Here is a 14745-nt window from a genome sequence, read left to right as displayed (position 1 = left end):
CTGGGGTGGGGGGAGTGAAACCAAGATGGCAGGGTATGGAAGGACTCAGTCAAGCTCTCTCAGCATTACCCTCCAAAGAACTTTAAAAGAAAGTCACAGATCAAATTTTGGAGTGGGAGAGTCAACAAAAGATCTGATTGAGACATCCTTCTGGGCCACAACAACACAGGAGGTCAAATAGAGAGATCTGTGACATGAGGGAGGAAGCTGACCCAGAAATGCTGTGGATGAAACATCAGTGGTAGGACTAAATGGTGATGACTGAAGCAATAGGGCTTTGGGACCTCTCAAGCCAGAGACAATAAGGCGACATGGCAACCAGTTAAAATGAGATTATAAGATACCCCTATATATATAGGATATATCATTAGATATATGCACTAGATATAGGACCAGATACTGTTGGGTAACTCGATTGCCTATATCCAATACTGGGTCAGAGTTCCAAGGCAGAGAGGAGAACTTTTAGTCATTAGGGGGTGGAAACCCTGAAGAACAGTAAAATGTATAGCCCCAGGGCATCAGGGACCCTGAGGAACAGTATTGCTATACTGTTACTGGCCCCAAGGGAGAAAAGGACATTTCTGGGTAAGGACACATATGCACACCAAGTGATCAACGATCACACTTCTTCCCAGGTCGCACAACCTTAGAAACACCAAAAACATACAAACCCTCAGAACTAGCTCTGAAAACAGCAGTGCATAAAGTTTGAAGCTTGAGAAAATGTCTTTCCCCAAATCCCACACTGGGAACATAGCCCAACATTAACATGAAGCTCCAAGTCAAAGAAAAAGTTACATGCAGATTTAAAATAAGTGTCTGGAGCAGAATTTGTTATGCATCAGGTGAAGTACAAAAGGCAAGGGTAGCAAGTTTGATCTCAGAGAAAACAAAAACAAAAATAAATCTAATTAGAAATGATAAGCAGGGAACTGCATCTTACTAAAAGGCACCACAGACAATGAAGGAATATTGCAACTAAATATATGTGCACTAAATGGTATAGCATTTATATTTTTAGAGGAGAAGTTAAATGAGTCACCAGAGGAAATAGACAATAAAACTGTACTAGAAAGGGACCTCAACTTTTTTTTTTTCCATTTAGCAATAGAGAAATCTAACTATAAAAATAAAGAAGAAGTCAAGGAAATAAATTGAGTTTCATAAAAGTTAGATGTGATAGATCTCTGCAGAAAAATGAATGGGATAGAAATGAGTGTACCTTTTTCTCAGCTGTACCACATATCTTCACAAAAATTGAGTGTATATTAGGGCATAAAAATCTCATAATCTAATGAAGAAAAGCAGAAATATTAAATTCACTCATCTCAAACTATAATTTAACAATAAAAATACATTTAATAAAGGGCTATGGAAGCATAGATTTAAAACTAGTTAGAAATTAAATAATCTAATCCTAAGGAATGCATGGGTCATAGAACAAATCATAGAAAGAATCAATGCTTTCATTATAGAAAATGACAACAATGAGACAATATACCAGAATTTTTAGAAGGCAAAACATTACTTACATGAAAACTTATATCTCTCAGTGCATACATAATTTAAAAAAAAAAAAAAGAGCAGATCAATGAATTGGGTATGCAACTAAAAGAAAGTAGAAAAAAGCACAAATTAAAAATGTCCAATTAGACATGAAAATGGAAATTTTGAAAATCAAAAGAGACATTAACAGTATTGAAAACTAAAAAAACAAAAACAATGCACTGTTGGTGGAGTTATGAACCAATTCAACCATTCTGGAGAAACAATTTGGAACCACACCCAAAGGGCTATAAAACTGTGCATACCCTTTGATCCAGCAATCCCACCACTAGGACTATATCCCAAAGAGATGAAATAAAATGGAAAGGACTTATTTATACAAAAATATTTATATTAGCTCCTTTTATGATGGCAAGGAATTAGAAATTGAGGGGATGCTCATCATCTGGAAAATATCTTAACAAGTTATGGTATATGATTCTGATGGAATATTATTGTGCTATAAGAAATGATGAAAAGAATAGTTTCAGAAAAACCTATGAAGACTTATATGAACTGATACAAAATGAGCAGATGGCAACAACCACCACCACTAAACTCTTTGCTAAGTGATGCAATGAATGAGAGCGAAGATCCCAGCGTCAGGAATACTTTCTTCTTGAGTTCAAATCTGACTTCAGATATTTACTAGCTGTGTAACACTGCTCAATTCACTTAACCCTGTTTATCTGTTTCCTCATCTATAAAATGACTTGGAAAAGGAGTTGTGAACCACTCCAGCATCTTTGACAAGAAAACCCCAAATGGGATCATGAAGTCAGACATGACTGAAAAAGTGACTGAACAGCAACTGAAGCAAGAACCAGGAGAACATTGTCCACAGTAACAGCACTGTTGTAGCAATGATCAACTGTGAAAGACTTAGCTGCTCTGATCAGGACAATGATTCAAGAAAATTCCAAAGTACTCATGATAAAAAAAGAAAAACATAATAAGCATCACCAAAGAAAAAATGATGAATGATAAATACACATCAAATCATATCAAAACAAAACAAAACTTTGTTTTAATCATTTTGTTTATATTTTCTTTTGTAACATAGCTAGTGTGAAAACATGCTTTGCATGACCTCACATGTATAATCAAAACCAAATTGGTTGCCTTCTTAAGGAGGTGGAGGGGTATAATAGGAGGAAGGGAGAGAATTTGCAACTCAATTTAAATATATATATATATGTTACATGTAATTGGAAAATACCTAATCACATAAATAAAATAATTGAAAAATAAAATCAATCACTTATGAACTCTGTGATAATAATAGTAACAATATTATTCATAATCCTACTAAATAGATAATAAAACATACATGCTGTGTCTTTCCAGAGAGGGAATTGATTGCTTGTGCAGATTTTTTTTACACATTGTCATATGTGGTATTTACATCACTTTGTTTTACTTAACTGTTTTTCTTTATTACAAGAGAGGGTTAAATTTGAATTGGGAGGGGTGGAGGGAGGTTACCTAAAAATCACTGTGATGCGGAAACAAAAGCCATCAACAAGCTTCTTTAAAAAACATCTATTAATTATCATTTAAAAATCACTTAAAATATATTACTACCATGTATAGGAGATAGATATGTAAAGATAGAGTTAGATAACAGATAGATAGATAGATAGATAGATAGATAGATAGATAGATAGATAGATGATAGATAGATAGATAGGTAGGTAGATAGATACATAGATACATAGATAGATAGATAGAAAATGAGAAATGGCAGATGTAAAGCATTTATTAAAAACCTACTAAGTAATATAAATACAAACAGAAAGTAATAGAAACCCTGCATTCAAGGAACTTCTATTATGATAGAGGAAGACAGAGCCTATAAGAAATTGAAAAACATGGGAGCTGGTGGTAGTGAACTGCCCCTGTAATAGAGGAGGTGTCATTCCAGCATCATGAAATGAAGCAAGTTTGAAGTTGAGATGGCTAGTGTGGGTAATTCCTCCAGTGGATGAGGGGTGTTACTTGCTGATAAAAGGATTAGTGAAAATTTTATATTTTTCTCAGGTATACCTAAATTTCCAAAGGAAAAAATTGAACCTCTGGAAGTAGAAGAGGGGAATTCAATAGTACTACACTGCAATCCCCCCAAAGGCATCCCTCCACTTCACATATACTGGATGAATATTGGTGAGTAGAGTTTTCTTCTATCGAAAAGGCAACAATTCAATTTTCACAAACTTGGGTTTTTATGTTGGTCTGGATGTGTGATTTCATTGCTGTAAGGCATTCACAGAGAGGAAACTCCACCTACCCAAGTGAATCAGCAGCTGCTCTGCAAATTTTAGTCCTAGAGTATAGCCTGGATTTGAGATAAAATGCTTTGCCCAGCCTCAGGTACGGTTTGTAAGCTAGAGGCTGATTTCGCCACAGGTCAGTTTGCTTCTGTGGTGAGCTCTTCATCTGCTGTGTTATGTTTCCTCTCTCGCAAGACTTAGAAAGTAAGTAACCAAGGCCAGAAATTATGATCATTGAGTCGTCAGTGGAAGCAGATACATGAAGAGAGAGAGAGAGACAGAGAGAGACAGAGAGAGACAGAGAGAGAGAGAGAGAGAGACAGAGAGAGAGAGAGAGAGAGAGAGACAGAGACAGAGAGAGACAGAGACAGACAGAGAGAGAGAGACAGAGAGAGAGAGAGAGAGAGAGAGAGAGAGAGAGAGAGAGAGAGAGAGAGAGAGAGAGAGAGAGAGACTTCCAGTGCTCTAGACCACTCTCTAAGATTTTAAGTTGCAGAAAAGGTGCCTGTAATGCATTAGTAGAGGTAGTCTCCCCATCCGGGAATTCCTAATATTCCAGTGATGTCAAATACAAAATAGGGACAGATCTGTGCTGGCAGTGTATTGGCTTAGAAAATCAGACATTAACATTATCTATGATATTTTTAAATTTATTTCATTAAATTATTCCCAATTACATTTTATCTGATTCTGGTGGTACCTGGGAGTTCTGTGGAAGTTTTGGAGGTTCCAGGTTTGACATCCCTGCCTTATATCAATGAAATTATAAATCTAGTCCCTATTAAGTTCCCTATATAACACACACACACACATAGGTATTTGTAAATACGTTACTGTGCATACACATCTATGCATGCCCATGCCCATGCAGTGTGTGTTTGTGTGTGTGTACACACACGTGTATATGTGCATGTATTATATGTGTGTGTTCATATATATACATACAGACACCATATGCATGCATACATGTTTATATTATAAGATATTTTGTTACATTATATTATATACAGAGGAAACATGGCATAGCAGGTAAAGAACTAGCATTGAGATCAGAAAGGCCTGGATTCAGAACTGTTACATTTGCTGCCTGTGTGACCCTAGGTACTTTCCTTAGTCTCTCGATGCCCCAGGCAGTTGTCCAAGACTATGAATTACGGAATTTCTCCCAATCTGCCTCTTTAGAGCAATATTTCTCTCCCTATGATTCCCTTATTCCAGGGAAATGCAGTTTTTAGTCACACTTACATGTGTAGAGTGGTGGAGGGCATGGATAACAAAAGGACCTGAGATTTCATTGTTATATTGAACTCCTGGATGCAGAAATTCTCTCTATCAATGTAGGCACCATTTTTTGGGGGGGTACAATATAGAATTTTAGGTATTTACCTGGGGTCCTGAAAGGGTACATGATTTGCCCACGGTCACATGTCCAGTATGTGTAAGAAACAGGATTTATTGATCTCAAGGCTAGTTCTCCAACCACACTGTTTTCTTACCCCTCAACTCCAACCCCGGTCCTTCAATATATAGAGAGGTGCAGAGGTAGGGACATGCTGCTTATAGAATCTTATAGACAGAATGTCTAATCAGTTCTCTTGAACCTATTTTATTTATATCCTTACATGTGCATGTCCTCTTTCATGACTTGTTAATAATCTCTTTGATAGGAATGATGTTCCTTTCAGTCTTTGTATGTCCAGAGATTATCACAGTACCTGGCACATATTCCCTAAGAAGTGCTTAATGATCATTTTTTTTAGTTGATTTGTAGTTGAGCAGGGATAGACACTGATGAGACATGTGGTCATTGGCTGGACAGTCAATATTGGTAAGGCTAATTCTTTATAACACAGTCTGACATACATAAGAAATCTGGCCAATTTTTTTGGGGGGGCAGAAAGCATAAAAATTATTACCAATTACTGTAGTGATTTTAGTATCTTCAGGATTATAGACAATTACAACCCAGAAACAGATGGTGATAATAAAATCATGGCCTATATAAACAGAGAAACCTACAAAATTGAATTAAAAAAGAGTTTAACAATTAGATCCACAGAGTACTGGAAAGGCGGTTACGCTGAAATCTCCAGAAAAGATTAATACCATAATGCCCTATCAGTATAACTGTGGTCTAGCATATGAATCTATCATGAAAAGAAGTTATGTTCAATCTGTTCAATTTCATTCTACCAACTCAACCCAGTTCACTAAATGCATATATATATACATATAGTGTATATCTGAGCCTTTGTTTTTAAACCATTATTATAGTAATAAAATCTGCTTAATGTGATGTTAGTGTTCATCTGTCACTAAAGATTGTAGACAAAGATTTCTGCATTTTGTATCACATTTGATTTGTGAAAATAAAGCAAATTATACACAAATTCAGGAATTGAACTCTTGAATTCTTTCCCAACCTACATTTTAAACTGTGTCTTTAATTTATATTTTTAATAAAATGTAAGCATCAGTAATGCCAGGGCTTAACCAACTCTATTTAAAATGAACTGATATTTGCATAGGGTTCTAAACAGGTGAATTCGGTTCTTATGATGGCAGGTGGTAGGGATTAGCTAAGTGGGTGTCTCATTGTGATTCTTGTGACTAGGCTCTGATAGAACCTTGATGAGGAGAAAACAAAATGCCTGTTTTGTCTCTTCTCCACATGCCCAATACAACAAATCCAATTTAATCTAGTTCAATTCAATTCAGTGATCATTTATTAAGAATCTAATACCTGCCAGGCACAGTGCTAGGTGCTGAGAATACAATGATAAAAATGAATCAGTCTTGCAGATGGGAAGAGATAACAGAGTCTAAGGAAGAAAAGAGGGAAAGGAAAAGAGTGAGGCTGGAGAGACCTTTTTAGATTTGAACATTTTGATATCTGTGTAGGCAAACAAGTTAGGAAGACTAAATGCAGGCCTTAATTGCTAATTTGAGTATTGTTTTTTTTTAGATTTGCAGCACATCCCACAGGATGAAAGAGTGTACATGAGCCAGAAAGGAGATCTGTACTTCGCAAACGTGGAAGAAAACGACAGTCGCAGTGACTATTGCTGCTTTGCAGCCTTTCCAAGATTGCGAACTATTGTACAGAAGATGCCAATGAAACTGACAGTGAACAGTTGTAAGTCTCCATAGTTTGCATTTCCATTCTTAATGATGCTTGATGCAAATATATTCCACGTTCCCTAATAACATTTTGTTTGACATAGATGAATGCTGGTTGATGCTCCTCTCTATTCTTTTCTCAGCTCTAAAGACTTCATCCAGATTACTAAGAAGTGTCTGCAGCTGTAGGGTCTGAAAGTTTCTGTTTCTTGTAGTCAGAAAAAAAAAAATATTTGAACAAATGTTTTTACTTGGAGAAATATAAAATGGAGTGTTTTTCAATGTGCAAGGTACAAATTGAGATTCCAAGGATTTCAAAAATTTCCCCATGGTCTAATTTTGGTCAGAAAGTTCACTGGGAACAAAAATCCATGTAAAAAGGCAAGAGTTAGAGAAGAATAATAACATTGGTCCATTTGTTCCCCTCCAAAATATACCACCCTTCTCTTTTTTATTGCCACATTTTTGCTGAAGATGCTAATATGAAATCCATTTTTCCCAAAATATAGCTAATAGGAGACGAAAGAAGAAAAAGCAGTTACTTGAATGATTCCCAATAACATAAAATTTGAGTAATACATTTTTTTTTGGTTCTTATTCATTCATTGTTTGAGTTGATTCACATTACAATTTTATTTTCTTGATATGAAAACCTGCTGAAATCTTGGAAATGGATGTTCTACTGTAGGGTGAGATTCTCACTACGGCAGATCTGCGTTTCATCAAAAGAAGCTCTATATAACATTTCCACCAGAATTTTGGACCCTTAATGTGGGCACCAAAAACATTATAATCAGATACATTATCCTTGAGAGGCAAGGTAGCGTAGATCATAAAAAGCTGCCCATGAAACTAAGAAAGACTGCTTCAGGTCCTGCCTCTGGCACACACTTGGTGGGCGACTCTGGGATAATCATTTAACCTTTCTGTGGTTGAGGAAATTCTCTTAAGACTATGAATTTCAAAGGAGGTGATGACCTGTACTGGTAGAGAGAGTGCCCTCATTTGAGAGTTCCCTAGACCAATCAAATCACAAGTCAAGATCCTAGCCCTTTAGATATTCTTACATCCCTTTTTTTTGGGGGGGGGGTGGCTTTCTATTTTATTTTATGTTATGTTGTTGTTATCAATATCAGTTGTTATGTTTGCATTTGGTCTCCATTTTGTTTATTTCAGTAAAGCATGCTAACGATTCGAGTTCACACAGACAGAATGTTACTAAGGGTAAGTTGAACAGACATGTAGTTAGTTTTCACTTAATTTTGCCCTTCTTTTTCTTGGTTATATTTAGAATTATTATTTCTAGCTTACTAAATTTATTTTTTGTGAGCTTCATAAAACTCTATTCCTGATTCTGAAGGAAAAATTCCCCCAAATAATAATATTTGGGTAGCCTTTTCCCCAAATGAAGTACAAACCATTGATTCCAACAGTTTTCCATGTTATGGACTTTAAAATGGAAGATTACAATATATTGTTAGTTGGCTATCTAGGAAAAGGTATTGGATGACAGGCAGGTATACACATATACAGTGTGTATGTATACACTCATACACACACATATATACATACATATAGCAAATTGTTTTCTTTAAAAAAAAGTACAAGAATGGTTTTCTCCAACTATGAAAATAAGCATTGATTTTCTTGCCTAGGACCTTAAAAATAATATCAGGGCTAATAGGAATCAGCAGTAAGACTAGAAATATAAACTGTTTTTCTTTGGAAAGTGCATCTGTGGAGATATTTTGAGTGCATTTGCTATAGCAGGACTGTATTCTATTCGCCCAGTGCTACGGACAGAGGCAGGTAGAAACAAAGACCATCAGCAAGGAGGATCAGTAGCTTGGAGAAATGTGAGTGAGGCCAATGTAAATTTTGCAGTCCAAAGCAAATTTTATAATCTAATGGCATTTATAAGCTTCTTTGAGGGTTATTATTATGTCATAAGAGACATCAAAAGGTAGGTGAAGAAGGGGAATGCCTTGGTATTATCTGTGGCAAAATTACTTCTCTAGTCAATGAGTGTTCATTAAGTACTTATGTGCATGTATTGTGCTAATTCAAATTCAAATATAAGCCAGAAAAAAAATGGTCCCTGTCCTCAAGGGATAAACATTCTGATAGGGAAAGAAACATAAAACATAAAACAAACCTGAGAAGCAGGGAGTCTGGAGGGGAACCTGGCATAGGAAAATCACAGACAAAAACTCCAGGTCAGTTAGGAGCATGGCCTTGAGAAAAAGGAAGACATAGGTGGCTTGGGTGCCCTCCTTAAAGTGTTGATTCTGAGAGCAACCAGTGAAGAGAAAGAATGGCTACTTCTAATGTGTAAAATGCTGGGGTGGAGTGAATTTGAGAGGCATTTTAGAGAAATCCTAGAGTCAGGAAGGAAGCCTGGAGATGAAGTATACTTTAAGAGAAAAGGAAAGGGACAGAGAAACTCTGTTAAAATCACAAGTATAAAGGATTTATATTTGATAAAAGGGAAAACAATCAAATGATCTGTTTGCTAGATATTATTCCCCCCCCCACTTTGTGACATTTACTTGTGTGTATTTGTGAGTATGTGTCTGTAAAAATTAACCAGGACTACAACTTGAAATTTTTATTCATTTGTAAAATCAGAACAAAAGAAGATGGGTCCCTCTTATTCTTGCACCTGGAGTCTGAAACGAGGCACTGTACACAGAAAAGGGAGACTCTGATTCCTTGTGCAATTATAAGTATATGTACTTATTGTACATGCTGCATTCAGCCACATATGTGTACACGTGTGTATCTATAATGTGCTTGTATATATTCAGAGAAAAAGACATGGGGGACAGAGACAGACAGACAGTCAGAGACAGAGAGAGAGAGGGAGACAAAGAGAGAGAGAACTCAGAGTACAACTGACTGAATACAATGTGTGTGTGTGTGTGCGTGTGTGTGTGTATGTGTATGATTTTGGTGAAATATAAACAGTGATGCCATCAACCGACCTAGCTGTTTCTAGATAGTAATGACTACACAAATGCTTTGACCTTGGAAAATGTTTGATTATGTAGCAGAATAACAGCCTCTATAGCTCCGGATATTGTCCACAATTATTTGATCTGACCTGTGCTACATGTAGATGTGAAAATAAGTGTTCATGGGAAAGTAGATGTCATTATTTAAGTCACTGAAGTGTGTTAAGGGAAGGCCTTACATGCTCCAGAAAAGGGCTCTCTCAGTTGTAAAGGACTCAAGCTTTCTTTTCCATTTGAACAGCAAATTCAATCAAGCAAAGAGAACCCAGAATGCTTTTGCCTCCTGAAACTTCTGGCAGTCATTCTTCAGTCACCATAATCAAAGGGGGGACTCTGCTGTTGGAGTGTTTTGCTGAAGGCTTGTGAGTAATTGGACATGTTTCATAATCTTGTCAAGTCAGGCTCTGTAAAAGGGAGTACATGAAATCAAAATGTGTCTGGAAAGAGCATTTAAAATTCAATTGCATTTTACATGTGTTTATGTTAACATATGTATTTTAAATTGAAGTTTCTGTGTATGTATGCGTGTGTGTGCTTGTATATGCCTTCCTTTGAATTCAGAAGATAGGCTAGAATGGAGGTTAGTACTTCATTCTCTCCTATTGATATATAGGAGAGAATTAGGGTAGGGGATAGTTATGGTATTGCTAGACTACAGATTCTTAATCTGAGTCTGTGACTGTATGTGAGAGAGTTTTATGTTTTGATAAGTGATTTTTTTTATGGTGTGACCCTACATCTTTTATTTTCATCTTTTAAAAGCATTATTCTGAGAAAAGGGCCATAGATTTCACCAGCTGTCAAAAAGATCCATACACGTAAGAAAGTTATGAGAGACTTTCATTTGTGCTAAGAGTCACTCTGTGACTGCTGGAAGAAAGGGGCAGATGACATACCAAGTTTTTGATGATATTGAAACATGGGCAGATCTACACATTAGGAAGAATATTTTGATAGTTGAGTAAAGAACTGTTTGGAAAGGGGAAATAATAGAGTCAGGGAAACAAATTAGAAAATTGCTACAACATTCCAGGCAAGAATTGTTGATTATCTAAACTGAGTGTTAGTAGTCTAAGTTAGTACAGCTAAGTGGCACAAAGGATAGAATATTGGATTCAGGAAAACCTGAGTTCTAATCTAGACTCAGACACTTACTAGCTGTGTGACCCTGGGCAAGTCCCTTGCCCCTGTTTGCCTCAGTGTCTTGATCTGCAAAATGAACTGAAGAAGGAAATGCCAAGACCCTCCAGTATCTTTGTCAAGAAAACCCAAAATGGGGTTATGAAGAGCCAGATTGAAAAAACTGAACAACCAAGTCATGTGAGTGGAGGAAAAGGGACAATTCTGAAGACATTTTGTAGGCTGAATCAACAGGACTTGACAACTTATTAGATAGTAGGTGTGATGGAGAGGGAAGTGTTGGGGTTGACTCTGAGGTTTCAAGTCTAAGTTAAATGTATTAATTAGAAAGTCCTCAGACAAAATTGTAATGCCAGTGATACAAATATAAGATGATTGAGGTCATTTGCAAAGATAAAGGACATTATTGCTGTATGGCAAAGAACGGAAATGGACACCTAATAGACCACAGTTGGAAGCTCAAAATGGAACTATGGTGTGCAGCATAGCTGTAGGAAGCATTTACAGAGGGATAGCATGCAGAATGAAAGAAATAATAATTTCTATGTCTTTGGATGTCATTAAACACAATCTAAAGTAGTATATTTAATTCTAGAAGCCATATTTTTCAAAGGGTATTGATAAACCAGAGCACCTCTGGCCAGTCTAATCAGTATGATGAAAGGGCATAAGGTTCAAGAGAAGGATCTTAGGATATTTGGCCATGAGAAAATAAGACTTAGCAGGACAGTCTCTTTCAGATATTTTAAAGTTTATCTAATTCAAGAATATTTATGCTGCTTGACCCTAGAGGATAAAACTAAGAACAGCAGGAGGTAGGTGTATTGACAGAAAATTAACTTGATTCAATAAAAGCTTCCCAACAGCCTGCAGCTTCCTCTGTGTAGAATGCACTGCCTTGGGACAAAGTGAATTCTGTCTCTTCTGGCAGAGGCTGCATCATTACTTGCTGGGGTTGTTGTACAGGGGACTCCTATTGAGATGCCATTCGGAATAGATGACCTCTGAGGTCCTGTCCATCTCTGGGAATGTTGCATTCCCTGTGAGAGAAAAATAATTTACCATGGCTGTCAGGGTTAGGCTGTGGATTTGAGATGTGTGTAGGGCAGGGGAAAAGGAAGTTTGGAAAAAGTCAAGTTATTCATTTAAAGATTGAATCTATAATCTTGGCATGAGTGGAGAGAAAGGAATATAATTCTGTAATGTATTAAGCTCGTTGTAAATGTACAGAACAGTTTTATGCCTATGGATGATAAGAGGTAAAACTAAGGATAGGAAAAATAAAGATAATATAACATAGTGAAGAAAAGAAGAAAAGGATGAAATAGGTAAAACAACTGAACAAAGAGCCGCATTAAGCCTGGAAATCCAAGATTGATGTGCTTGAATAAACAATTTCAGCTATAAAGGCAAGGTCACCCTTGGACACCAGATGTGCCCCCACTATCCACTTAACATATACGAGGCCATTAAAAACAATAATAGGCATAATAATATGACACACAAAATCCAATAGACTTGGAAATGCTTTTGACTCATAGACATGTTCCTAGGTAAACTGAATTCACAGTGATATATGACACTCCTCGAATAATGTTTTTTATTTTCCAGCTAACTCTTTTGATATTAGAGTATGCTAGGTTAAGGAAGGACTAAAGGATTTATAGAAGTAAAAGGAAAGAAAGCAGGACAGTTGAACGTAAGAAAATGTCAAGTGTGTGTGTGTGTGTGTGTGTGTGTGTGTGTTTGCATATACCTGAAGTATAGAACAGATTGTGATTTGGCATATTGCCACACCAACAGAAGGATTGAAAAGTAAGCAGTTTAGAGACTTGGAGTATACATCCTGTTAGGTGGTATGCTTAGGAAACCAGAGGATAATGTTCTGCCCCAGCAGCCTGTTGGGAATCTCATTACATTCCTATTTCTTGCAGCGTGTTCTCAGTCCCACAATCCTGGATAAATAGAAGACAGCTGTTTTGATGATATAAGGCAGGGGTAGGTGATTGGGGTACAGTAGTGCCAGTAGGCAGTTTGCAGATGCTGTTATGCGTGGTATGGGAGAAGATCATCTGGGGCATTTTCATGAATCCTGGGAGAGCTGAGACAAGCAGAAGGGCTGATGGTACATCTCATGGACTGTTTAAGGATTTCTTCTATGAAACTTGGACTCAATCAAAATGCTGCACCCAAGGACATAGAAGGTCACATGTGTCCTCAAGGCCACAGACTCTCCACCCCCTGACTTCTGTTTCCTCCCACTGTGTTGTTATTGCAACATTTGTTAGTATCTTTATTATTCTTGGTTGTGTTGTATTTTGCTACTGAGCCCATACAGAGTCAACCATCATGGGAAGCAAAAGGTAAAATTGTGAAAACTGATCTTGCCAAGTGCAGGTTATTAAAGTGGTCCAATCACAAAAGGAGTAAAAATAAGGCACAGCTGAGGCCTTACATGAAAAGCAGGGTAGATGGCTAAATTTGTGGAACAAAATTTTGGCTGTTGGTCAGGAGACCCTAAGATATCAATGTAAGACAGATAAACAGCACACAGGCGGGCTGTTGACACAAGTTCACTCTTGATCTGATCAGACAGGAAAAACATTAGGAAGAGTTAATAATCTTATTTTATTCTAGTCTAGTTTTCTCAGAAGAGAATTGCTGATAATGAGAGCACCAACTCCTGTGGCCAGTGAGATGGGGTCAACTGAGATGCCCACAGCTTGTTGTATTCCCCTAAATCCCCTCAAGTCTCAGTGGGGACGGGTTGAGGCAAACACAGCTTCCCTCAAGCCATGATGGGGGCCGATCAAGGCACACACAGCATTCCAGCTTGTGCATTCAACCCTAAGGCTCCCCCTTCACCGATCAGTGACCACGTGCTTTATAGGGCAGTAGACAAAGGCGCACATTACCAGCAACAGCCTCACATGTTTATGTTACCCAGTGAGGTATCTCACTGCATGGCTGCAGTGGATGTTTACATTATTCATTTTATATCATTTATATTATATTATTTTATATTTAAATTTAAATTTAAACTATATAGTTTATATTATTTGTCATTATATGATACTGTGCACTCATGGTGGATAAGTTTTGAAGTCTAATCATGAGAACTCATATCTAATATCTAGGAATAAGAGACTGCTATGGCTATGGATCCTGGGAAACTGAACTCTAAGATATAATAACAAAAACCCACTTTATACTCACTAAAATCTACCTTACACTAAAATTCATCTTACATGCAATCGTTCAAGTATAATCTGAGTCATCTTCTCGTAACTCGGGTCAAATCTACCATACAAAGCAGTTTTACCAAATGATTACTAATAGGCAGCTTAAGAAATTGATTTTTTTGTTGTTGTGGCTAGTTTATTTTTCCTTTTGAGAAAAATTGAAATTTTACCTTGTAGTCAATTCAGGAGCAACAGTGAAACCGCAAAATTTCCCACAGGCATAGATCCAGTTAAAAGGTAATATTCATATAGGATAGACTTCCAGGATCCTATTCTTATTCATTTTAAAGGAAAAGAGATTTTTAAAATGAAATTAAATATTATTTGTATTGACTGAAATGACCCTGAGGTCTTTGAATCTCACTTATTTTACACTTTCTAGTATGTAGGGCTCTAGAAATGGGGAAGCAA

General features: G+C 36.8%; 1 protein-coding gene across 6 annotated transcripts in view; it reads left to right on the top strand.

Annotated features, from left to right (window-relative positions):
- CHL1 (cell adhesion molecule L1 like) overlaps nt 1-14745 on the top strand; it is a 272185-nt gene that overhangs the window by 183439 nt on the left and 74001 nt on the right. For 3 of the 6 annotated variants that reach the window (XM_072598648.1, XM_072598643.1, XM_072598644.1), the window contains 4 exons: nt 3589-3711; nt 6784-6954; nt 8115-8162; nt 10194-10314. In XM_072598648.1, the coding sequence (XP_072454749.1) occupies nt 3589-3711; nt 6784-6954; nt 8115-8162; nt 10194-10314 (463 nt within the window). The remainder of the gene's footprint in view (nt 1-3588; nt 3712-6783; nt 6955-8114; nt 8163-10193; nt 10315-14745) is intronic. The other 3 variants (XM_072598646.1, XM_072598649.1, XM_072598645.1) reach the window with 1 other exon arrangement.

The sequence above is a fragment of the Notamacropus eugenii genome, chromosome 3, assembly GCF_028372415.1.
Source record: "Notamacropus eugenii isolate mMacEug1 chromosome 3, mMacEug1.pri_v2, whole genome shotgun sequence".
NCBI lineage: Eukaryota > Metazoa > Chordata > Mammalia > Diprotodontia > Macropodidae > Notamacropus > Notamacropus eugenii.
The sequence above is the reverse complement of the archived record's forward strand: the minus strand, read 5'-3'. Positions and strand labels throughout refer to the sequence as shown.